At 48.3% G+C, this 26,947-nt stretch overlaps 1 protein-coding gene across 2 annotated transcripts in view; it reads right to left on the reverse strand.

The window, feature by feature from the left end:
- The window catches only part of LOC147101234 (NGFI-A-binding protein 1-like), a 72,427-nt gene that overhangs the window by 37,146 nt on the left and 8,334 nt on the right, over positions 1-26,947 (reverse strand). For both annotated transcript variants that reach the window (XM_085966500.1, XM_085966501.1), the window contains exon 2: positions 17,881-18,695. In XM_085966500.1, coding sequence (XP_085822626.1) covers positions 17,881-18,660 — 780 coding nt within the window. In that variant the 5' untranslated portion in view covers positions 18,661-18,695. The remainder of the gene's footprint in view (positions 1-17,880; positions 18,696-26,947) is intronic.

Here is a 26,947-nt window from a genome sequence, read left to right on the forward strand (position 1 = left end):
GCATCCAGTCTGTCTAGCCCTGTCAGAACTTTATACGTTACAATGAGATCCCCTCTCATTCTTCTAAACTCTAATGAATACAGGCCTAGTCGACCCAATCTCTCCTCATATGATACTCCTGCCATCCCAGGAATCAGTCTGGTGAACCTTTGCTGCACTCCCTCTATGGCAAGTATATCCTTTCTTAGGTAAGGAGACCAAAACTGCACACACTACTCTATGTGTGATCTCACCAAGGCCCTGTATAACTGTAGTAAGACATCCTTGCTCCTGTACTCAAATCCTCTTGCAATGAAGGCCAACATACCATTTGCCTTCCTAGCTGCTTGCTGCACCTGCATGTTTGCTTTCAGTGACTGGGGTACAAGGACACCCAGCTCCCTCTGTACATCAACATTTCCCAATCTATCACCATTTAAATAATACTCTGCCTTTCTAGGCCCTGACAGATCATGAAGATCCTAGGCTCAATACCCGGTCTGTGCTGTGTTAGCTAATTTCAGTCAAGAAACTCAGTGGGTTACATACGGCCCCAGGGAGCCCACCTTAGGGAGGGCGAGAAAAAAAAAACAGCCAGGCTCCCTGCTGCTGATCTTTATCCAGTGAATCTCGCTGGAATGTGCACTTATGTGGATGTCAGACAAGAACAAAGACAGATTTAGGTTTGATGCCTTCCATAGTCAAATAGCGTAGAATGCTCAGTGTCTAGGCTCACACTTTTAACTATTGTAGAATGGTACAGCATAGAAGGAGACCATTCGGCCCATCGAGTCTGCGCTGGCTCTTTCGAAGAGCAATCCAGCTTGTCCCACTCCCCCGGCTCCTTCCCCAATCCCTGATATTGTCCCAACAAATGCAATTCAGAAGAGTGTTAATACAGCAAGGCAAACAACATTTACTCAGTTAAAAGGGTCACTGCGGTTGAGATTAGAGAATAGTTAAGAGGAGACCAGCAGCGTCCCGGGGGGAGGGGCTTGCTCATGAGAAACATTTTCATGAGTGCCTATTGTTTAGAGCTTATCTACCCAGTGTTACCCAAAACAGTGGGTTTGGTTTAGTTTGGCTTTGTTACAGGGGACTGGGTTACCTGTTCATGTTCACACCCACCCCCCAGGGTCATTTAAACCAAACTTTAATTAAACTAAAGATAGCATCTCCCTAATAACAACAAAAAATGCTGGAAAAACTCAGCAGGTCAGGCAACATCCGTGGAGAGAAATTTGAGTTGACGTTTCGGATTTTGAAGAAGGGTTCGACCCGAAACGTCAACTCAAATTTCTCTCCACGGATGTTGCCTGACCTGCTGAGTTTTTCCAGCATTTTCTGTTGTTATTTCGGATTTCCAACATCTGCAGTATTTTGCTATCGTAATAGCATCTCCCTATTCCACTCCATTGCCCCTCACCCCCCAGCACATACCAGACTGGCACATGATTCCAGTTTTTAAATCTACCACCTAGGCTCATAGAATCATAGAAATTTACGGTTCAGAAGGAGGCCATTTGGCCCATTGTGTCTGTGCCGGCCGAGAAAGAACTACCCAGCCTAATCCCACTTTCCGGCTCTTGGTCCGTAGCCCTGTAGGTTACAGCACTTTAAGTGCATATCCAAGTACTTTTTAAATCCGATGAGGGTTTCTGCCGCTACCACCCTTTCAGGCAGTGAGTTCCAGACCCCCACCACCCTCTGAGTGAAAAAAGTTCTCCTCAACACCCTTCTAATCCTTCTCCCGATTACTTTAAATCTGTGCCCCCTAGTTATTGACCTCTCTGCTAGGGGAAATAGGTCCTTCCTCTCCACTCTATCTAGGCCCCTCATAATTTTATTCACCTCAATCAAGTCTCCCTTCAGCTAGAGCCATCCTTTCTCTCTTTGCCTGTCCTATTACCATCGCGTCTCGCCTTGAATATCTCTCAATGTCTCTTCACCTCACACAGACCTTCCCTTTTGTTCTTTCATCCCCTCCCCCATTTCCCAGCCCCCAAACTTGCTTCTTAATCTGTTTCATTTCCTGCTTTTTTCTCAGTTCTGACGAAGGGTCTTCGACCTGAAACGTTGACCCTGTTTCTCTCTCCACGGATGTTGCCGGGCCTGCTGAGTATCTCCAGCGTGTTCTGTTGTTATTTCCCTTCAGCCTCCTCTGTTCCAAAGAAAACAACCCCAGCCTATCCAGTCTTTCCTCATAGCTAAAGTTCCCCAGCCCAGGCAACATCCTTGTAAATCTCCTCTGTACCCTCTCCAGTGCAATCACAGCTTTCCTGTAATGTGGTGACCAGAACTGCACGCAGTACTCTAGCTACGGCCTAACTAGTGTTTTATACAGTTCAAGCATAACCCCCCCTGCTCTTATATTCTATGCCTCGGCTAATAAAGGCAAGTATCCCGTATGCCTTCTTAACCACCTTCTCTACCTGTCCTGCTACCGTCAGGGATCTGTGGAAATGCACTCCAAGGTCCCTCTGTTTCTCTACACTTCTCAGTATCCTACCATTTATTGTGTATTCCCTTTCCTTGTTAGCCCTCCCCAAACGCATTACCTCACGCTTCTCCGGACTGAATTCCATTTACCACGTGTAAATAAAACCTGAAAGTCTTTGGAAAACAAAAGCACAACTTGTTGGGTAGCTTCTTTTTGGCAGCTTGTTATTTTAATGAAAGCCTATAAAGTAAAAATTGCGGAGTCATGCGGTTTTACGTTATGCCGTGCGAATTATCCTTCGTCAGTGCACAGGCATTCGGCCGGGCTGTGACTAGTCGGGGCGATCCTGCAACCCTACACCAATCACAATCGACATGCGCACAATTTCCCGAGTTGCGCTCTCTCTGGGAATGCTGAGTCACTTTAAAAACGGCCTTTTTTTTCCTGTTCCTTTGTTTGAAGTGATAGAACTTGGTATCAATAACAGGAAGGTTTGGCAGATGGGCTGGCGCCTTTTTTTAGAGACTGTAAACTCAAAGAGGAACGGAGAACAAGTGACACAGAGACAAAGGAACAGAAACAGTGAAGAATGTGTGAGAAAGGGACTGGGTTCAGGAGGAACCAACAGTAAAAATACAGAAGGGGGATGGGGAAACAGGACTGGAAAAGAATCGAGTGGAACATAAAGGTCGAAAGTATTGTCAGGCATGTTATCATACTAATGGGTTTGTATAAACTCTCTCTCTCCGCTATTTTAACAGAGTGTTAGCTGTCAAAACAAACAGGTTAATGGCTCTATTAAAATAGCAGAGAGAGGGATTTGATAGAAACCCATTTAACATTTGATTGGTTACAAAAAAGCTGCTGGGCTGCTTCGAAGGAGTTGACACACACACACTAAAAAAAACAACTGAAAAACAGCCCTGAATTAAGGACTATGACTAAGGCCACGGCTTCAAGCTGGCGGAATAAGTTCAATTCCGTTTTATTACATTGGATTTCACGATTTCTTTCTACAATTCTTTTTCTGTAAGAATGAAATCCAATGGCCTCGCATACGACAGATGAAAAGAATCAATCCGAGTGCACAGTGGGACATGAGGTCAACGTAACAAGCTGCAGCAATACGTAGTATGTAGCACACTGAAAAAGAACTGGAGTGTACCAAAGTGCAACTTTTGCAGTGGTGGATTTAGAAACGTCTAAGTTCTGATGGTGCAAATTTTATTTCCTGAGGGGGAACCTAGGGCAGGAAATTTTGAATTTTAACACTTTTTGGTGTATTTTCCATCATTTTGAAGTGCTTTGACATTCCCCTTGAAGTGTTTATTTTAGATTACAGGTAGACTATCCTTTATCCGAACTTCCGAAAACCTCTGAAAACCGAAAGTTTTTTCGTTCAGCGTAAGTCGTGCGCACGACATGACCCGAGTGGCGCAAAACATGACAGGAGTGGTCCTCCGGGGCCCAGAACAAGAATTCCTGCAGATTGTCGACACGCTGGCCTTCGCTCTCGATGTTAAGTGTGACTGAGGGAGCTCTGCCTTTCCCTGTGAGCAGGGCAGAGGGTCACAGAGTTCCCTCCTGGGTAGGAGATTGCAGGCCGAGCCGGGCACTATGAAGGAGGTACTGGGAGAGTGAACCCAACAATACAGTGGCCCGTCCGATAGCTGCAGCAGCCCATCCGATATTCTTTTCTCCGCCCCCCCCGACCTGATTTGCGGGCCAGCTTAGCGTAGGAGTCAGCCGATATCCGGCTTTCCCACAACTGGCGGCGGCAGTCGAACCCCAGACCTTCGCTAAGTCAAGGAATTCAGAGAAGCAGGAAGGGGAATGAGACACGGAGCAGGGGGAGCTGTAAACAGACTGAGCGGCAGCACAGAGAAGCAGGAAGAGGAATGAGACACGGAACAGTCGCAAGAGGTAGCCTGAACTTTTAAAATTTATATTAAATACAAATACTAATTACCAAATTAATTTAATGTTCAGAGTTTCCCAGTCTGAAATAATACCTTCTGAAATCCGAAAATTTCCAAAAACCGAAACACAGTTGGTCCCAAGGTTTTCGGATAAGGGATAGTCAACCTGTAATAACTCCTTTACTTCTGATCACAGAATCACACAGAATCACAGAAACCCCACAGTGCAGATAGAGGCCATTTCGGCCCATCGAGCCTGCACCGACACATATCCCACCCGATTCCCGTAACCCCTACACCAACACATATCCCACCCTATCCCCGTAACCCCATGTATTTAATCCCCCTAACACTAAGGGTCAATTTATCATAGCCAATCAACCTAACCCGCACATCTTTGGACTGTGGGAGGAAACCGGAGCACCCGGAGGAAACCCACGCAAACACGGGGAGAATGTGCAAACTCCACACAGACAGTCGCCCGAGGCCGGATTCGAACCCGGGTCCCTGGCGCTGTGAGGCAACAGTGCTAACCACTATGCCACCGTGCTGATAAAAAAACTAACCTACTGTGGCACCCAAAAATCAAGCTTAAAATGGCAAAAAGAAATTTAAATGACTTGACAAAAACGAAGGTCACGTTTCAGGACATTGCAGAATTACCAGTTGCTCAATCTATTCCCTATAGCTTTTAATCTATGTTGACATCAGATGTCTATCTACCAGCCAAAATAAATCTTTAGGTCTTCCCATTCCACTCAGCAACTGCTGGGATGAGCAGATGACCCACCTTCAAATCCCTCACAAAGCCTAAAGAGGTGGCTGCTAAGGCACTACCATAAAATGCACTGAAGCACCAAGGTGCAGCCACATTAACTATGATAGACATTACCCCTTCAATAACACTTCCCACTGTACTGAAAGGAGATCATCACTGCACACCCAAAACGCAGACAGGTGGCGACCAAGGTTCCCTCTAATTTTTGTTTTTGGTGCGCGGCCCCTTTAAATTTGCTGGGCGGTATCTTCCAGCGGCAACAGCTTGCGAGCGGCCTGCGCGGGACCTCCCGATCGATGCCCAGGCACCTTAGGGGGAACACTGGTGGCAACTATGGATTACATCAAAAGACTGTCATCTCTACCCTATAGTGTGGGAGAAGTACACTTATAACAGACTCTGAGGAACAGATACTCAGGCTGGGAGAGAGGCACTAAAACCGACAACAACAATAACAACAGCTTGCATTTATATAGCGCCTTTAACGTAACAAGGCGCTTCACAGGAGCGTTATCAGACATTTAACACCGAGCCACATAAGGAGGTATCAGGGCAGGCAAAGAGGTAGATTTTAGGGAGCGTCCTAAAGGAGGGCAGTAACTGCCCTTCAAAAGTAATTCTTTGGACATGATGGGGAGAAATTCAGTATCGCCCTGTTTGGGGCGCCAGCCTCGCCAGGGCGCTAAAAGTAGCGCCCCGGAAACATTCGCGCCTGCGTACCGGAAACTGAGTTGTTGCGCTCCAAAGGGAAGTGCGGCGCTACTGGAGGCGCCCCGCATCCCTCTTGGGGCGCTGTGAGTCAATATCGCGGCACGTCGTGCTGCGGTATTGCAGGCCTTCCTCCCCTTCTTAAAGGGGAGGGGCCTTGTGCAGCGCGATCTGGGGACCAGTTGGGCCCCCGAGGATCGGGAGTGCAGGCAAAAGAGCCCGGCACCGAGGAGAAGTGCCGGGCTCTTGGAGCGCAGTCGGCACTCCGCGGGGGGGGGGGGGGGGTTCAGGAGGCCGGGGACGGGAGCGCAGGCAGGTGCTGGCAGGCGGCCAACAACAAAAATGGCCGCCCCGCACCTCGCCTTTAATTTGCGCCTCCCCGGCCGCAGGTAGGCCCCCCTGAACCGGTCGGACATAGCGTCCGGCGGTAAATCAGGGGGCACTGCCAAATATCACGGCCGGGGCGCTGCACACACCGATGACGTCATCGGCAGCGGCGCAGCGCTAATGGTTAGCGCCACCACTAACGTCCCGCGGAATTTAGCGGGAGGCGTGGGCAGTGGCTTGCGACCCACTTAGCGCCCTCTTAAGGCGCTAACGGGTGGCGCAACCTACTGAATTTCTCCCCCGATGCGTTTTGAGACATTCTGAGGACACGATATGGTTCTATATAAATAAAAGTTCTTTCTTACCAGTAGTACTAAACAAGACACCTAAATAATAGGAGTAGCATGTATTTATTAATCTAAGAATATTTTTTAAAATTCCAGATCTGAAATCATATATACTGGATAAATACTTGAGGGAAAAAATAATGACAAGGCCATGGGGAAAGAGCAGCGGAGTAGGACTAACTGGATCGCTCTTTCAAAGAGCTGGAACAGGCACGATGGGCCACATGGCCTCCTTCTATGCTGTATCGCACTATGGTAGGGAGGGACTTCCAGAGCTTAGGGCCTAGGCAGCTGATGGCACGACCGCCAATGGTGGAGCGGTTGAAATCGGGGATGCGCAAGAGGCCAGAATTGGAGGAGCGCAGAGATCTCGGAGGGTTGTAGGGTTGGAGGAGGTCACAGAGATATGGAGGGGTGAGGCCATGGAGGGATTTGTAAACAAGGATGAGAATTTTGAAATCAAGGCATTGCTGGACTGGGAGCTAATGTAGGTCAGCGGGCAGCCTCATATAGACTCTGAGGAACAGATACTCAGAGTTAGGAGTACAGCAAGGCACTAAAACAGGGACAATAAGGAAAGAGTCCAGAGTCTAGTCTTTACTGTCATGGGGTCTGAGTTCAGACAAAAGAATGGATAGACTTGGGCTTTTCAACCTGAATAGGAGGTGTCTGAGAGGTGATCTTATAGAAATATATAAGAACATAAGACGTAGGAGCAGGAGTAGGTCACTGGCCCCTCGAGCCTGCTCTGCCATTCAATAAGATCATGGCTGATCTGATCTTGGCCTCAACTCCACTTCCCTGCCCGCTCCCCATAACCCTTGACTTCCTTACCTTTCAAAAATCTGTCTATCTCAGCCTTAAATATATTCAATGACCCAGCCTCCACAGCTCTCTGGGGAAGAGAATTCCAACAGCCCTCTGAGAACAAATTCCTCCTCATTTCCGATTTAAATGGGTGCCCCCTTATTCTGAAATTATGCCCCCTAGTTCTAGATTCCTCCACGAGGGGAAACATCCTCTCTGCATCTACCCTGTCGAGCCCCTTCAGAATCTTATATGTTTCAATAAGATCCCCTCTCATTCTTCTAAACTCCAATGAGTGTAGGCCCAACCTGCTCAACCTTTCTTCATAAGTCAACCCCTTCATCTCCGGAATCAACCAAGATAGTAAATGGTATGGAATAGATAAATCTGGAATACTATAAATTAAACTGTTGGAGTAGGAAAATGGGACCTAGATTCCAACTGGTAAAAGGTAACATTAGGACTGACATCAGGAGGTTTTGTTCACACGGTGATCAATGCTTGGAATGGACTTCGAGCACAGTGCGGGGGATGGAGGGTGTCGAATTAAATTGGGCCAAATGGCCGTCCTAATCTATTAAGTATTTTGTGATCTTGTGAAAAGACACAGGATCATAATATAGAGAGACAATGAAACCGAGGCGCCCACACAGTCAGTGAGGAACTTGCCCTGAGGCGTGTAGGAGTACAGAGCGAGACACTGAAACTGAGCCCCCACACAATCAGTGAGGAACAGATACTCAGTCTGGTTGTAACACCAGGCATAACTAAACAAGTCCACCCCTGGGAAATGCCCCCACTCCCTCCGATGATGGCCTGACAGTTAGCTAGAGATCCCACGTTGGTCCTCGGTCTTGTCTGTATCTCGCTGACTCTGATTCTGGGGCTGTTCCTGCTCCTAAGATTTATTTTGTTTCGATACATCAGCAAAGGGAGACTCTCCGATTGTCCACAACAACACAAATACAAATGGGGAAAAAAATATTCCCACTGGTACGGTCAGGATCTCAGAAAGCAGACAACAGACACAGCACAACCAAACCAAACCAGCAGCAGGAAGATGAATGCAGTGCTGTCACGAAGGGTTCCAACAAAGCCAAACGTGAACTGTTTAGAGACCTTTCTGAGATATGTGATCTAAATGCAAGTCTTTCTTTCCAAAGGCGAGTGTCTGGAATGATCACATTTGAACTGGGTGTAAAATGGCCAGTAATACAATTATAGATTGTGTCCTTCCAAACTCGGGTTGCATCTGGAAAGAGTATTATGAACTGTGTAACACGAGGGTGAAGCACTGAACATTACAGATCTATCACTGGTGGTGGTCGTGACATGATTAATTACTAACATCACACATTAAAATGTATTGGCTTAAGTGCTATTTTTCCTATGGTACCAATACGCTGTACAAACCTGGTCACTACACTGTAATGCCTCCCCCCAGTTACAGTAAATAGGGATTCACTTACACCCTGTAGCAAGAACGGTTCCTCTCCACGCGGGGAAACACAGAACATTTTCTTCTCAACCTGTTAAGTTGTTATTGGTGACGTTCCAACAAAGCAGTAATCAATGAGGGTCATTGCCTTAAATTTACATTCAAAAAAATGGAATCCTTCCAATTGTCATTTTTCTGCAATCCGATTAGCCTGTCAGATGAAGGCCGCAATGCTGCAGCCTGGCTAAAATTAAGTCTAGGAGGTGTCGTCTTTCGGATGAGATGTTAAACCGAGGCCCCCGCCTGTCCAGATGGGCATAAAAGATCCCACGGCCCCATTTCGGAGAAGAGCAGGAGAGTCTTCCCCGGTGTCCTGGCCAATATTTATCCCTCAACCAACATCACTAAAAAGCAGATTAACTGGTCGTTATCTCATTGCTGTTTGTGGAAGCTTGCTGTGCGTAAACTGGCTGCCGCGTTTCCTACATTACAACAGGGACTGTACTCCAAAAAAAAGTAATCATTGTCTGGAAAGCGCTTTGGGACATCCTGAGGTGGCGAAAGGCGTTTTATAAATGCAAGTCTTTTCTTCTTTTCATTGATTTTAAAATTCTCATCCTTGTTTTCAAATTCCTCCACGGCCTCGCCCCTCCCTATCTCTGTAATCTCCTCCAGCCCCACAACCCTCTGAGATATCTGCGCTCCTCTAATTCTGCTTTCTTGAGCATCCCTGATTATAATTGCTCAACCACTGGTGGCTGTGCCTTCTGTTGCCTCGGCCCCAAGCTCTGGAATTCCCTGCCTAAACCTCCCCGCCTCTCTACCTCTCTCTCCTCCTTAAAACCTACCTCTTTGACCGAGCTATTGGTCATCTGCCCCAATTTCTTATGTGGCTCGGTGTCAAATTTTATTTTGTCTTATCACACACCTGTGAAGCGCCTTGGGATGTTTTACTACGTTAAAGGCGCTATATAACTACAGGTTGTTGTTGTTGACTATATGAAGCTTATAAAACTTCTAATGTCACATTGCTGGACTTATTCCTGAAGTGCTAAATTCACTCAGCCTGGCGATTTAATCACCAGCTCCAGTTACTGCCATGCCTTTAAGGTCTACAGACCCCACCGAGAGCACAAGAGGACTCACACCTTGTGAAGAAAGGTGGTAACAACGGGATATTCATGTCTCCCCACGATCATCTCATTTTAATGGGGTCAGCAATTGGAGTAATTGAAATGTGTCTGTTCCCTGGGCTACTAACCTACATACATTAACATATCAAACAGCCAATCCTCACCATCAAAATAACTTTCTTTTGACTTAATTACCTCATGGGGAAAAGATGTTCACACAGATAATAGCTGCTTTTAATAACAACAGAAAACGCTGGAATATTGGCCCCGTTTCAATTCAAATTTCAAGAAACCGCATACATCAGCCAGCTCCCGTTGTTTCAGTATTAAATGTGGCTCCCTTATCCCAGCACAACTGAAGAACAACAAGGCCTCAGGAGCAGATGGAATCCCTGCCGAGGCACTAAAGCATGGTGGAGAAGCACCACTGGCGCGAATTCATGAACTCATTTCTCTTATCTGGAAAGAGGAGAGCATCCCAGGGGATCTCAGAGACGCCGTAATTGTGACCATCTTCAAGAAAGATGACAAGTCCAATTGCGGTAATTACAGAGGAGTTTCCCTGCTGTCTGCCACAGGAAAGTCGTCGCAAGAATCCTCCTCAATCGCCTTCTCCCAGTGGCCGAAGAGCTCCTCCCAGAGTCGCAATGCGGATTCCGCCCACTAAGGGGCACAATGGACATGATCTTCACCACACGTCAATTACAAGAGAAATGCAGAGAACAGCACCAACCGCTGTACATGGCCTTCTTTGATCTCACAAAGGCCTGCAACATTGTCAACCGTGAGGGATTATGGAGTGTCCTCCTCAAATTCGGCTGCCCTCAAAGTTTGTCACTCTCCTCCGCCTGCTTCACGACGACATGCAAGCCGTGATCCTGACCACGGTCCCACCACAGACCCAATTCACGTACGAACTGGGGTCAAGCAAGGCTGTGTCATCACACCAACGCTCTTCTCAATCTTCCTTGCTGCAATGCTCCATTTCACCCTCAGTGAGCTCCCCACTGGAGTGGAGCTAATTTACAGAACAAACGGGAAACTGTTCAACCTCCGTCACCTCCAGTCCAGATCCAAGGTCGTCCCATCCTCTGTCGTCGAATTACAGTATGCAGACGACGCTTGCGTCTGCGCTCACTCGGAGGTCGAACTCCAAACCATCGTCAACACCGTCACTGAAGCGTACAAGAGCATGGGCCTTACACTAAACATCTGTAAGGCAAAGGTCCTCTACCAACCTGCCCCCACCACACAGTACTGCCCCCCGATTATCAAAGTCCACGACAAGACCTTGGACAACGTGGACCACTTTCCATACCTCGGGGGCCTACTGTCAACAAGGGCAGACGTCGACGATGAAGTCCAACACCGCCTTCAGTGTGCCAGTGCAGCCTTCGGTCGCCTGAAACCGGACCTCAAACCCGGCACTAAGCTCATGGTCTACAGAGCAGCAGTGATACCCGCCCTGCTGTATGCCTCAGAGACATGGACCATGTACAGCAGGCACCTCAAAGCACTGGAGAGGTACCACCAACGCTGCCTCCGCAAGATCCTGCAAATCCATTGGCAGGATAGGCGCACCAACGTCAGTGTTCTCGCTCAGGCCAATATCCCCAGCATCGAAGCTTTGACCACGCTCGATCAGCTCCGATGGACGGGTCACATTGTCCGTATGCCCGATACAAGACTCCCAAAACAAGCGCTCTACTTGGAGCTCCAGCACGGCAAGAGAGCCCCAGGTGGGCAGAGGAAACACTCAAAACCTCCTTGAAAAAGTGTAACATCTCCGCCGACACCTGGGAATCCCTGGCCCAAGACCACACAAAGTGGAGGAGAAGCATCCGGGAAGGCGCCGAACACTTCGAGTCTTTTCGCCGGGAGCAAGCGGAAGCCAAGCGCAGGCAGCGCAAGGAGCGCACGTCAACCCAAGCACCCCACCCACCCGCCCCTCCAACCACCGTCTGCCCCACCTGTGACAGAGACTGTAGGTCCCGCATTGGACTAATCAGTCACCTGAGAACTCATTTTTAATGTGGAAGCAAGTCATCCTCGGTTCCGAGGGACTGCCTAAGAAGAGAAGACACATTCCGAAAAATCTGAAACCCGACCCCAACCCATCCTGAATGCATCTACTTCCGGTTTAACCGGGGCGGATTGGAGAGGTGGGCGAGTAACCTGGTCAGTAATTTAAATATGTTAATGAGGCCGCGTGCCTCAGATTTTAACATGTCCCAGAGCCCGGGGAATCCCGGCAGCTGAAGGGAGGCGAGAACCGCTGGATCCAGCAGGGAAGTGCGTTTTCCAGCCCTGCTCGTGGGCCAGGAGTGCTCTTCTTCCTCTCCGCTCCCCAGCTGCGGCCTTCCAGCGCAGGCCTTCCCGCCCAACAGCCGGCCAGCCTCTCAATCTGCTGGCTGCCGGCCGGGAAACAGGGAGAAAATAAACCGAGGTCAGGCCGTCAAATCCAGCAGGCCCTCTACGTTACCCGCATTTCCGCTACAACTCCGTCCCCTCCACACACACCCCCACAGCTCCCCGTAAATACCTGGCCCAGAGACCCAGGTTTTCAGGGACCAATAGCGCTGAGATTTAGCCGGGCAGCCAGATTTAGCAGGGTAAACGCCAGAACCGGTTCACAGATGCCGGCCTCTGGAATCAGAATTAAAATGATGCCAATATAAAAGTAGCTAAAGAGACAGAAATCTCCCATGGCCACCATCTGATTGTCCAGCCATTTATGTGTCACGGAACCAATTAGCCTCAGTTCCAGATCCAGGAGACCAGGGAGAGCGCCCCTGCTCTTATTTGAAATAGTGCCATTTTACACCCACCAAGAAGGACTGACGGGGCCACGGTTTAGCGTCTCATCCGAAAGACGGCACCTCCAACAGTGCAGCATTCATTCAGCACTGCACTGAAGTGTCGGTCTAGATTTTTGTGCTCAAGTCTCTGGAGTGGGAGTTGAACCCACGACCTTCTGACTCAGAGGCAAGAGTGCTACCCACTGAGCCACAGCTGACACCAATATACCGTAGCAAGTCCCCTCAGTCACCTCCATTCAAGCTCGAAAAACCCAAGTGTCTCCAATGTTTCCTCCTCACTCAGTCGTCTAACTCTAGGGATCAGAGAGAGAGAGAGAGAGAATAAGGAGATTAGAGGAAAGATCAACCAAGGCAACTCCCGGACAGCTGGTTCAAGAAAGCCTTTGGTAAAAGGACCGGAAAAAGGTTGTTTGTCTGACTCTACAACCCTGGCAAGGTCAAGCTATTGCAAAACACAGAAAGTTTTTTTTTAAAAAGAGGTGACGTGGATTGCAAATCCATTAACATAAGTGGAGTGGGACTCAGAAAGAGGTTACAGTGGCTGACACTGCAAATGGTCGAGACTTGGTAAGTGTGAACCCAGAGAGAACACAAAACATACACTGGTGATGGGCAGGTGCCCCCCACCCCCTGAGATCGCTCAGTGTGGAAATGCACCACCCTGTGTATTACTGAGCTGTACAGACCAAGACAGGCGGTGCTGTGTTCGCTGCTCTCACTTGGCTTCACTCAGTACCTCTGGGATAGGGAAGGGGGACAAAAATTAGACAGATTTCCAGCTCCTGACTACTTTCCAATGATCCGCGATGACCTGGGTGTAGACACTGGCTGACCAAAGGATCAGCCCACTGTGCTCCATGGCCAAATGGTCTGCAAACATTCACTGTCTAAACTTGCATATGAAAAACCAGTGCCTTGAAGAGGGGTGACATTTCTTTCTGGGGTCAGGGGGGGGCTGCTGTGGGAAGAGAAGGGGGGAGAAGGACAGGAAAAGACTTTAAAAAGATGAAAAGGGGAAGAAGTCATTTCAAGTCTGGGACTATGCTGTGAATATACACTGAAAGAGGCACATATTGAGTGTCTTTCGCAACGTACAGGGTAAGCAGGGCTGAGGACCGTGTGGAAATTCTCTAGAACGCCGACTTATTTTCTTGGGTCCATTTTTACACATTGCCTCGAGTCTTTCTCAGCTTTGGGGCCGGGTTTCAAAATGGCTGATTCAAACATACAATAATGATTCGGCAACAGCCTGGAGGATGTAAATTGTACACAAGCCTCTCTTTCTCTTCCTCACAATAGCTTCGAAGCCGAGGTTTTCACACTAGATGTGACGTCCTTTTATATCGGGTTGCGGCTGTCATTGGACTTCCTGACTGAAGTTAGGTGAGCGGTGGCGACATTGAAGTAAATCATTACTTAAAAATGATTGTTTGAAGTGAAATAAATTACCGCTGCTACCTCGTGACTTCCTTTAAACTGTTGCAGCATTGACCCTGAAACTGATGACAGTGCCACACACACACACACCATTCCTGTGCACTTGTGCCAGAGTCACAACGCTCTTCAAACATGTTTCAGCGAGTTTACTGAAGCGACAAATCCAAACACATGCTCGCTTATTCTCGCCCAGGGAAGAGCAAGTGTCCCAACACTGGGTGCTGGGACCTAGTGATGATCTGGTCATTTAACTCGTTGCTGTTTGTGGGAGCTTGCTGTGCGCAAATTGTCTGCCACGTTTCCTGCATTACAACAGTGACGACACTTCCAACAAGTACTTCATTGGCTGTAAAGCGCTTTGGGACGTCCTGAGGTTGTGAAAGGCGCTATAGAAATGCAAGTCTTGCTTTCTTGCTGACAATTTCTGTCTACAGGCTTTGGGTGGAATGACAGAATTTTTTTAAATATAATAATTCTAGAATAATGTTACAGCACAGCAGAGTTAATCCTGTGACTCAGGGAGTTTAAATTCAGGAGATTTAAGAATATATTCATTGAAACTCTGATGTCTGCACAAAAATAAATGAGACTTGGCACAGGTGTATGCAAAAAGTCACTGTTTTTGTTTTGCAATTTTCTCCCCTTTTCAACCACAACTTGCCTTTATATAGCGCCTTTAACATAGTAAAACGTCCCAAGGCGCTGCACAGGAGCGTTTTCGGACAAAATTTGACACCGAGCCACATATGGTGACCAAAAGCTTGGTCTAAGAGGTACATTTTTAGGAATGACTTAAAGGAGGAAAGAGAGAGAGTCGGAGAGGTTTGATGGAAGGAATACCACAGATTAGGACCGAGACAGCTGTAGGCATGGCCCCCAACGGTGAAGAGCTTAAAATCGGGGATGCGCAAGAGGCCAGAATTGGAGGAGCGCAGAGATCTCAGAGTGTTGTAGGGCTGGAGGAGATAGGGAGGGACGAGGACATGGAGGGATTTGAAAACAGGGATGAGAATTTTAAAAATCGAGGTGTTGCTGGACCGGGAGCCAATGTAGGTCAGCGAGCACAGGGGTGCTGGGTGAACGGGACCTTGCGGGATCCATGATACCTGGGATGGCAGGAATGATGTATGAGGAGAGATTGGGTCGATTGGGCTTGTACTCGCTGGAGTTTAGAAGAATGAGAGGGGATCTCATTGAAACTTATAAAATTCTAACAGGACTAGACAGACTAGATGCAGGAAGGATGTTCCCAATGGTGGGGGGAGTCCAGAACCAGGGGTCACAGTCTAAAGATAAGGGGTAAGCCATTTAGGACAGAGATGAGGAGGAATTTCTTCACCCAGAGAATGGTGAACCTGTGGAATTCTCTACCACAGAAGGCAGTTGAGGCCAATTCATTAAATATATTCAAGAAGAAGTTAGATATATTTCTTAAGGCTAAAGGGATCAAGGGATATGGAGAGAAGGCAGGGACAGGGTACTGAATTTGGATGATCAGCCATGATCGCATTGAATGGCGGAGCAGGCTCGAGGGGCCGAATGGCCTACTCCTGCTCCTATCTTCTATGTTTCTATGAGTTGCAGTAGCTCTCCAGTACCCAAGCCCAAGGGAAAGAAAAGGAGCTTTTTACATGTACAAAGCATTCTCTCAGGACTCTCAGAGATGTCCCAAAATACTCCACATACTGTGAATTATTGTGGAGGTTATGTAGGCAGGCTTAAGTAGTCAATCTTCAGCAAGAGCCCAGTCAGTGAGAGGCTCCCAACTATTTGATCACAGAGCCGTCACAGTGTGTCCTAATCTTATCCTCACCGGATGGGGAACACTGGACATTCATTATGGGTGGGAACCCGGGCTGAGTTTTCTTCTCCCTAGCCATGGACAGCTGAGGCCAATTGGAAAAATTGTGCTTTGCCAGCTGTGATCAACTCCAACAGCACAGGCGAGGGATCAAAGTTGTGGCTGCCATAGTCTGCATGGCGCACAGCCCACTGGGCAGACAACTAGTGAATTTTGAAAAGCTTGTAGTCATATTCCGTATTACATATTAGTATTAGAACCTCATGTTAGACTTGCTGAATACAGTAAGATCTTTGTATGAGGTTTGCAAGAGTCTGTCAAAATTTTTTTTTAAAACACCAACAAATCCACTGAACAATCTTAAAAAAGGAAGTACACAGGACTGAAAGAAAGACTTGCATTTATATAGCACCTTTCACGACCACCGGACGTCTCAAAGCACTTTACAGCCAATGAAGTACTTTTGAAGTGTAGTCACTGTTGTACTGTGGGAAACGTGGCAGCCAATTTGCGCACAGCAAGCTCCCACAAACAGCAATGTGATAATGGCCAGATAATGTTTTTTATGTTGGTTGAGGGATAAATATTGCCCCCAGGACACCGGGGATAACTCCTATGCTCTTCTTCGAAATAGTGCCGTGGAATCTTTTACGTCCACTTGAGAGGACAGACGGGACCTCGGTTTAACGTTTCATCTGAATGACGGCACCTTCGACAGTGCAGCACTCCCTCAGCACTGCACTGGGAGTGTCAGCCTGCTCAAGTCCCTGGAATGGGACTTGAACCCACAACCTTCTGACTCAGAGGCGAGTGTGCTACCCACTGAGCCACAGCTGATGAGAAAGAAGCCCAACAACAGCTTGCATTTATATAGCACCTTTAATGTAGTAAAACATTTCAAGGTGCTTCACAGGAGTGTTACCAATTAAAACTCGACACCGAGCCACAGAAGGAGATATTAGGACAGGTGAGGTAGGTTTTAAGGAGTGTCTTAAAGAAGGAGAGAGAGGCAGAGAGGTTTTGGGAGGGAATTCCAGAGCTTAGGGCCTAGATAGCTGAAGGTATAGCCGCCAATGGAGAGGCGAAGGAAATCAGGGATGTACAAGAGGCCAGAATTGGAGGAACGTTGAGTTCTCGGAGGATTGTAGGGCTGGAGGAGATTAGAGATAGTGGGAGCAAATTCAATAATTTCTTGCTGAGGAAAATTACAGGTTATTTGCTACTGCTGAGGCAACTTTGCGGACTCAGCCGGGGCCTGAAATTTACAAAGACCTGGCAATTTAAACAGTTTCCTCACCAAACAGCAATTAATCTCTAATTGTCCCTAGACTTCTGCTTCCTTATGGCAATTAGACTTTATGGCCTAAAACTTCTGTTGCTTTGTGCCTCCTGTTAGCACCCTAAGAGGCTGTGGGGGCGCTAATTTTTTCAGGGCGCTAAAAGTAGCGCCCCAGCGAAGTTAGCGCCCCAAAGGGGGCGTGACTCCGTTTTCCCCCCCATGTCCTTAAAAGGTAAAAACCAACGTACCCACAGCTCCGCCTTAGCAGGCCAATGAAACCCTGCATCTTACATGGTATAAACGCTGCTGTTATAAAGCAGGGTAACGTCTGACCTACCGCGACATAACGCCGCGAGAGATTCTCATGTGTTGCTGATCCCTGGTGTTTCAACACACTTTGTAGCAGGGAAGATTGATCCAGGAAACACGCAGACTGTCACTACAGCGACTACACAATGAAATGTATGTACACCGGGGGTCAGCACTCGTCTTCCCTGAGCGAAAGGTTCGGTTTGGGACCCCTTACGTTTAACTAGACAAACATCTCACCAGATCCGCTCGGCACAGCTTGCAGGGTGCTAATGCCGCCTCTGATTTACTCACAGGGCATCATTGTATTTTTGGGCAAAGGGGAACAAATGTGGTCATGTACAAAATGGTCACTGTACCTCGTGCAACGTAAGATTTTTTCCATCTTTCCGCTTGGAGTCAAACCTCCCGTAGATCGCGCTGAACTTCCGGATCTCCTCCTCCTTTTGTGGCTCCTGGTCGGTCATCTCAAAGATGTGCCCCAGCGTTTTGGACATTTTCTTGTTGCTGATGAAAACACACTCCAGCTCCTTGGCCTCCATCCTGGGCACAGTCTGGATGAGGCGCTCGGCGCAGCTCCCGATGATCTGGATGACGTCCTGGGTCAGGGGCAAGGAGGGGCCGTCCTTGGGCGGAGAGTGGGGCTCCTCCTTGGCCACCATCATGACGTTGGAGATGCTGGGCAGGTGGTGCGCCCCGCCCACCGCCTCGGTCTGGCTGGAGGTCTCGGTCAGCCGCGGCGAGGTGTGGTTGTTGGAGATCTCCGTCGCGCTGGCCAGGCTCTGCACGAGCCGCGCCTGCTGATCCTGGGCTGAGCTGGGACTCACCGTACTCAGTTCCGAGATTTTGGCAATGGGAATGCTGCTCGCCGGCAGTTTGGTGAGGGGCTGATTGAAGGCGGTGGGGTTAGTGATCCATTCCTGCAGGGCCTTCTGAAGGCGCCGGACATGCAGCGGCTTGGTGGACATGCCCACCAGGGCCATGATCTCCAGAAATTCCTCCTCCGCAGCATCACAGAGCTGCTGGACATCATCCCCTCCTTGCTGGATGAAAGCATCGTAATAAACAAGAAGATTTGCCCGCTGGAGGACCCGATACAGCTGGAGCTCCCCCAGGGTGGAGGGCTGCGATGTGGTCATGGCCCCTTATCTACGTCGGAGCCAGTAAGCAGTCCCTGAAAAAAGAAGTAACAGAATCTTCAGATCCTTCAGCAGACTTGATGGGAACAACAGTGTAAAGAAAACATTATTTGTCGCTTCTAGAGCCTAAGGTTCAAGGTCAACCCAGACAGTGATGACAAGGACCTGCCTGACAGCTTTTAACCGTTCAATTTGACAGTAGTTTTGTGCATTGTACTCGTGCCTATTGGGAACTAAATCAAAAGTATGAAAGCAAATTTCACTTTGAACTCTCACATATAACAGAGAGAGAAAATGATTTAACTTTCAGCACACAAATTGTCAGCCTCAGATCAATGGTAGCTCTCTCGCCTCTAAGTCAAGAAGGTCATGGGTTTGTGCCCCATTCCAGAGACTTCAGCACATAAACCTAGCTATCACGTCAGAAGAGTGCTGAGCAAGAGCTGCACCGTCAGAGGTGCCATCTTTCCAATGAGATGCTGAACCAAAGTCTCATCTGCCCTCTCCGGTGAAAGTAAAAGATCCATGGCACTTTTTGAAGAAGAGCAGAGGAGTTTTCCGGATGTCCTGGCCAACATTTATCCCTCAACCAAGATCACCAAAACAGAACATCTGGTCATTTACTCCATTGCTGTTTGTGGGAGCTTGCTGTGCACAAATTGGCTGCCGCATTTGCCTATATTACAACAGTGACTACACTTCAAAAAGTACTTAATTGGCTGTGAAGCGCTTTGGGATGTCCTGAGGTTGTGAAAGATGCTATATAAATGCAAGTCTTTCTTTGTTTCTTACATTTGGCAGCAATGAAATGTACAAGAGAGGAAGAGACCATTGCAGTCCAACTAGCCAGAACCAAAGTCAGAAGACTATCACCTCCACTACTATCTCCAACATCCCTTATTCACTTGCACCATCAAGTATTTATCCAGTTCTCTCTTAAAGCTTACTGACACTATCCTTCCCTGTTGCCTCCCTGGCTAGTCTGCTCTGTTTAGTCATCGCTTTCTCTGTAAAGTAGTTAAATCTAAACTTGTCAGTTTATCTTCCCTCCCTTTCTGCATTTGAGTTTGTGCCCAGATTTACAGATTACAGTTTAAAGCTGATAAATAAAACCCAGACAAAAACACTGAAAGTGTCTTCATTGTTTTGGACAGGTAAATGTTCTACTGCAGACTACAAGAAATAGCATTTTAGAATGAAAACTCCCAAGCTCCTTTGAGAGATTTTCAACTGAAATTGAAATTTAAAAAAAAGAGGGTACAGAGATTTACTTGAACAGTTCCAGGGATGAGGGATTACAGTTACGTGGATAGACTGGAGAAGCTGGGGTTGTTCTCCTTGGAGCAGTGTCAGCAGGTAGCACACTCAACTCTGAGTCAGAAGGTTGTGGGTTTGAGTCCCACTCCAGGGACTTGAGCACATAAAGCTAGGCTGACACTCCAGTGCAGTACGGAGGGAGTGCTGCACTGTTGGAGGTGCCAACTTTCGGATGAGACGTTAAAACCGAGTCCCCGTCTGCTCTCTCAGGTGGACATAAGAGATCCCATGGCACTATTTCAAAGAAGAAGACGAGCAGGGGAGTTATCATCAGTGTCCTGGACAATATATATCTCTCAATCAACATAACATAAACAGATTATCTGGTCAGTATCACATTGCTGTTTGTGGGAGCTTGCTGCGTGCAAATTGGCTACCACGATTCCCACATTACAACAGTGACTACACTTCAAAATTACTTAATTGGCTGCAAAGTGCTTTGAGACGTCCGGTGGTCATGAAAGGCGCTATATAAATGCAAGTCTTTCTTTTTTCAGAGAAGGCTAAGAGGAGATTTGATAAGAGTTGTTTAAAATCATGAAGGGTTTAGATGGAGTAAATAAAGAGAAACTGTTTCCAATGGCTGAAGGGTCGATAATGAGAGGACACAGATTTAAGGCGATTGACAAAAGAACCAGGGGCGACATGAGGAAAAACTTTTTAACACAACGAGTGGTTAGGATTTGGAATGCGCTGCCTGATAGGGTGGTGGACACAGAGTCAGTATCAGCCTTCAAAAGGGAATTGGATAAATACTTGAACGAGAAAAAATTGCAGGGATTTGGGGAAAGAGTGGGGCAGTGGGACTAACTGGATTGCTCTTCGAAAGAGCCAGCGCAGACTCGATGGGCCGAATGGCCTCCTTCTGTGCTGGACTAGTTTATGATTCTATGAACCTGCTTCATCAGTGATGAACACAAAGGAAGGTGTTGAACAGGAATTTAAACGGTTATGGATACAAATCTCTGCTTAAAAGACCATGGGGGAAAAATTGGGGCGCGCCCCCTTTGGGGCGCTAACTTTGCCGGAGCGTTATTTTTAACGCCCCGAAAAAGTTAGCACCCCCGCGCCCGAAATTGAGTGGTAGTGTCTAAAGCAGGAGGCGGGGCTACTGGAAGCGCTCTTGGGGCGCTCCCATTGAATATCGCAGCGCTATGTGCTGCAGCGTCACACGCGTCGGCACGTAGCGCCACGGTACTACAGGCCTCCCTCCCCTGATTAAAGGAGAGGGGCCTAGCGCAGCGCGCACCGAGGCCCTGCTGGACCACCGGGGAGCGGGGTGACGGCAAAAGAGCCCGGCACTCGAGAGGAGCGCCAGGCTGACCGATCGCGGCCGGCACCCTGCAGGAGAAGGCGAAAGGGGGCAGGTGCCGGCAGGCACCCCCCCGAAAAAACAGCCGCCCGGCACCGGCCCTTTAATTTGCGCCGCCCCAGCCACAAACACGGCACCCTCACCCTGTCGGACACAGCGTCCGGCGGTAGGTCAGGGGGCGCAAGTGAAGTTTGCGGCCGGGGCGCTGCGCATGGCGATGACATCATCACCGGAGGAGCAGCACCATGGGGAGCTACCGGCTGCCGCCGCCGCTAACCTCCCGTTAAATTTCGCAGGAGGCGTTAGCGGGCACCGCGCCCGGGCACTAGGGGCTTTACACCCCTCGGGGCGCTAACAGGAGGAGCAAAGCAACCGAATTTCCTCCCCGCCATGTGCTATATCTACCTACAGGAAACTCTTTGGTATCCGGCACCGACGGGACCGGGATGGTGCCGGTTGATTAAAAATTCCGGATGACGGAGAGGGTTATCTACCAAGGCGATTTTTAATAAACAAAAATTTTAAAAATTAAGAAATGTGCAGTATACAGTAATTGGCGGATCGGAAGAGACTACCGGCAGCGCGGGAGAGTCAGACTCCTGTTATTGAGGTGCTCGGACTTCCGACAGCGGCAAGAAGCCGAGTAGTGGCAGTTTGGAGAACTACCCCCACTGACTAACTCGGCCACCGCGGGAGACTCGGACTCGGACACATTGCCGGTTATTGAGGTGTTGTTTTCAGAGTATGAATTTTGCCGGTTAATAGAGAATTCCGGATATTTAGGTGCCGTTTAAATGAGAGTTTCCTGTAATATGAAGGAATGTGTTGGACAGCAATGCGGTATAATTTCAAGCGCTGCTATTGCGACCAAATTTTAATTCTGTACGCTCAAAATTTGCCAAGAACAAGCACAGGTAAAGAGCAAAAATACAAACAGGAAACCGTAAGTTCTAATTATTTCCTACAGTACGACCTTCTAAAAAGGAGACAGTCCCATAATATAAGGGACCAAAAGAGAAGGATTCGCATTGATATAGCGCCTTTCATGTCCCCAGGGCGTCCCAAATGCTTCACAGCCAATGAAATACTTTTGAAGTGTCGTCACTGTTGTTTTTCAGGCCAATGCAGTTGGATAAGTTCCTCCCCTCAACACCTCCTACTGACGACCTGACTGAGACCGGAAACTTACTGCACAGAAACATCACAGCCACAAAGCCTCAGCCTACCCCTCTGAGGTGCAATGCATAACTACACCGATGGTTAGCTACAGGTCTTATTTCCCCTGCGGATTCAAACACGTTTACACAGATACTAGGTATCTAGAATGTCTGTGTTGTCACTGGGCATATTTTGTGCATTGGGGGGGCAATAGAGCTACAGGAAAAAACATTAAGCTTCAGTCAATATACTTTAACGTCATGTGATACTCTTTAATTGATCACCTGAAATTGATTCCACAACCTATGACCTCCAGTGTCCAATAAACACCTGGACTTCACCTTAGTCTTATATAACTCTCTGAACACATTGGATCCCGATTATAAACATCAGTGTGTTGGCAACATGCTGTAAGTTTTAAAAATTTACATAGAACCTACTGCACAGAAACAGACCGTTCGGCCCAAGTGGTCTATGCTGGTGTTTATGCTCCACTCAAGCCTCCCCCCACCCTACTTCATCTCACCCCATCACCATATCCTTCTCTTCCTTTCTCCATCATGTACTTACCTAGCTTCCCCTAACATTTCAAACATTTGTAACATGTTTTTGGCCATTGTCCTGATATCTCCTTACGTGGCTCGGTCTCCCATCTTGTCGATAACACTCCTGTGAAGTGCATTGGGACGTTTTACTACATAAAGGCGCTATATAAATGCAAGTTATTGAACGTTGCAATCAGAAATGAAACATTGAAAGGGAGATTTAAAGATGTCAGTCTGATGTTTTTTCCTGTAGCTCTAGTGCTCCCAATGCACAAAACGCGCCCAATGACAACACCGTCATTCTAGATACCCAGTATCTGTGTAATAAAAACAGAAAATGCTGGAAATACTCAGCAGGTCAGGCAGCATCTGTAAACAGAGTTAACGGGCTGGATTTTGCCAGCCCTGAGGAGGTGTGTTTGGAGGCGGGACTGCTGGGAAAATGGCAGAATCTGGGGGCGGGTACCCATCCCGCCCCCAACCTGCCTCTGTGCCATCTTCCCAGGAGGCGGGTAGCCGTCCCGCGCCGGGTCCAGTCTCCTGGAGGCGGGAAGGGGATTACAGCCACTTAACTGCCTGTTAATTTTTGACAGATGAAACGTCATACGCTGACGTTCTCTGTAACCGGCTTCCCCTTAATTGGCCTGCTAAGCCTGCTGGGCGGGCTTAACAAGGTCAATCAAGGGAAAATAGCGTGGGTTGGCCAGAAGTCGATGGAGGCGGGATTGAAACCCGACAAGCAGCAGCCCCGCCTCCAACGCGCCTCCATTGACAAAATCACCTCCAACGTTTCAGGTTGATGACCTTTTGTCCCTATCTTCTTACAAGTAAAGAAACAAAAAATGGGTCTAGAGGGGGTGTAAATGGGAATATCAGAATCATCAGCAACAGCTGCCATCCTAAAAAATGGGGGCAGAGGTTCTGATCTGAAATTGGTGAACTCAATGTTGAGTCCGGAAGGCTATAAAGTGCCCAATAGAAAGATGAGGTGCTGTTCCTTGAGCATCACTGGAACAGTGTAGGAAGCCGAGGACAGAGAGGTTAGAGTGGGAGAGGGGCGGAGAATTAAAATGACAGGAGACCGGAGGCTCGGGGTCACGCTTGCGGACTGAACGGAGGTGTTCCGCAAAGCGATCACCCAATCTGCGTTTGGTCTCCCCAATGTAGAGGAGACCGCATTGTGAGCAGCGAATACAGTATACTAGATTGCAAGATGTACAAGTAAATCGCTGTTTCACCTGGAAGGAGTGTTTGGGGCCCGGTGGGAAGGGAGGAGGTAAAAGGGCAGGTGTTGCATCTTTTGTAAATGCGGAGAGCGCGGGAGAGAGGAAGAGAGGTTTAGGGAGGGAATTCCGGATCTGTGTAAATGTGTTTGAATCCACAGGGGAAAGACCTGTAGCTAACCATCGGTGTAGTTATGCATTGCACCTCAGAGGGGTAGGCCAAGGCTTTGTGGCTGTGATGTTTCAGTGCAGTAAGTTTCCGGTCTCAGTCAGGTCATCAGTAGGAGGTGTTGAGGGGAGGAACTTATCCAACTGCACTGGCCTAAAAAAGTGACAACACTTCAAAAGCATTTCTGTGAAGTGTTTGGGACGCCCTGAGGACATGAAAGGCGCTATATCAATGCGAATCCTTCTCTTTTGGTCCCTTATATTATGGGACTGTCTCCTTTTTAGAAGGTCGTACTGTAGGAAATAATTAGAACTTACGGTTTCCTGTTTGTATTTTTGCTCTTTACCTGTGCTTGTTTTTGGCAAATTTTGAGCCTACAGAATTAAAATTTAATCGGAATAGCAGAGCTTGAAATTATACCGCATTGCTGTCCAACAAATTTACGGGCTGCAGATATTTTGAGATGATGAAGGCACAAAATAGGACTGAGCTGAGATCTCGTGAACCATTTGGCTCCACTCCTCCGCTGCTGAAACCCTCATCCATGCCTTTGTTACCTCTAGACTTGACTATTCCAACACACTCCTGGCCAGCTTCCCATAAACTTGAGCTCATTCAAAATCTGCTGCCCGTATCCTAACTCGCACCAAGTCCCGTTCACCCACCACCCCTGTGCTCGCTGACCTACACTGGCTCCCGGTCCAGCAATGTCACAATTTTAAAATTCTCATCCTTGTTTTCAAATCTCTCCGTGGCCTCACCCCCCTCCCCATCTCTGTAACCTCCTCCAGCCCTACAACCCTCCCAGATCTCTGCGCTCCTCCAATTCTGACATCTTGCACATGCCCGATTTTAATCGCTCCACCATTGACGGCCGTGCCTTCAGCTGCCTGGGCCCTAAACTCTGGCATTCCCTCCCTAAACCTCTCCTTCTCTCTCTCCTCCTTTAAGACGCTTCTGAAAACCTACCTCTTTCCCCAAGCATTTGGTCACCTGTCCCAATATCTCCTTATCTGGCTCGGTTTCCAATTTTGTTTGATAACGCTCCTGTGAAGCGCCTTGGGATGTTTTGCTAGTTAAAGGCGCTATATAAATGCACGTTGTTGTTGTTGAACATTGCAAAAAGAAATTAAGCATTGAAAGGGCGATTAAAGATGCCAGTTCACATTTACGAGACACAGATATTTTGAAATAATGAAGGCACAAGGTAGGATTGAGCGGAGATCACGTAAACCATTTGGCTGCACCGCAAGTATATAGCACAGGATGTCAGCACTGGTCACCAGCTGCTTTTGGATTTATATCTCCCTTGTTCTCACCTCTCCCCTGCTGGAGTGTGAACTCACCTAGGGTGATAACTGTTAGTGGTTACGGACCCTTCAGCACCTCGTCCAAGTGACCACTCTCTGTGCGTGAGCCTGGACAGTGATCGCTGGCCGGACGTTCGCCTGTGGAGGGGATGTCGTAGTCGAGCCCCTGGATAGGAGACGCCGGCTGACTTTAGATGGTGTTGCCCAAGATGGGAACACTGAGACTAACTGTCATGCTTTCTGGCAGAGATCTGTTAAATCACCACAGATCAAGAGTCAATCCGGGGACCTTCCTCATCAACCAGAGAGCTCGGTCATTCAGGGGTGATGTCAGGGAGCACTTCCTCACACAGAGAGTAGTGGAAATCTGGAACTCGCTTCTCCAAAAGGTGATGGATGCTGGGGGTCAATTGAAATTTTCAAGACTGACATCGACAGATTTTTGTTAGGTAAGAGTATTAAGGGATATGGTGCATAGGTGGGGAAATGGAGTTGAGGTACAGATCAGCCATGATCTGAATGAATGGCGGAGAGATTTGGGCAATGCTGGTAGGACAGTATTTCTTGCCATCCCCAAGGGTATTAAGAGAAACCACAAAATGTGGGCCTGGAGTCACATTTAGGGCCTGGAGTCACACATAGGGCCTGGAGTCACACATAGGGCCTGGAGTCACACTTAGGGCCTGGAGTCACATTTATGGCCTGGAGTCACATTTATGGCCTGGAGTCACACACAGGGCCTGGAGTCACACACAGGGCCTGGAGTCACACACAGGGCCTGGAGTCACATTTAGGGCCTGGAGTCACACATAGGGCCTGGAGTCACATTTAGGGCCTGGAGTCACACATAGGGCCTGGAGTCACACTTAGGGCCTGGAGTCACACATAGGGCCTGGAGTCACACACAGGGCCTGGAGTCACACACAGGGCCTGGAGTCACACACAGGGCCTGGAGTCACACATAAGGCCTGGAGTCACACACAGGGCCTGGAGTCACACATAAGGCCTGGAGTCACACATAAGGCCATACCAGGTAGCGGTGGCAGGTTCCCTTCCCTGAAGGACGTTAGTGAACCAGTTGAGTTTTTAACAACAATTTTCACAGCCCACAAGTTATGGATTTAAACTCAAGCTCTGGGCTGCTCACCCAATGCCATAACCACTAGGCTACCGCACCCAAGAAGTCATCCAAAGTGTGGGTGGCAGGAGGGCAGGGGAGGGGGCCCACTCCTTAGCCTCTGCCAGGGGCCCCA

This window comes from Somniosus microcephalus, chromosome 24, assembly GCF_052327205.1.
Source record: "Somniosus microcephalus isolate GS21.2 chromosome 24, FLI_Smic_1.0, whole genome shotgun sequence".
Taxonomy (NCBI): domain Eukaryota; kingdom Metazoa; phylum Chordata; class Chondrichthyes; order Squaliformes; family Somniosidae; genus Somniosus; species Somniosus microcephalus.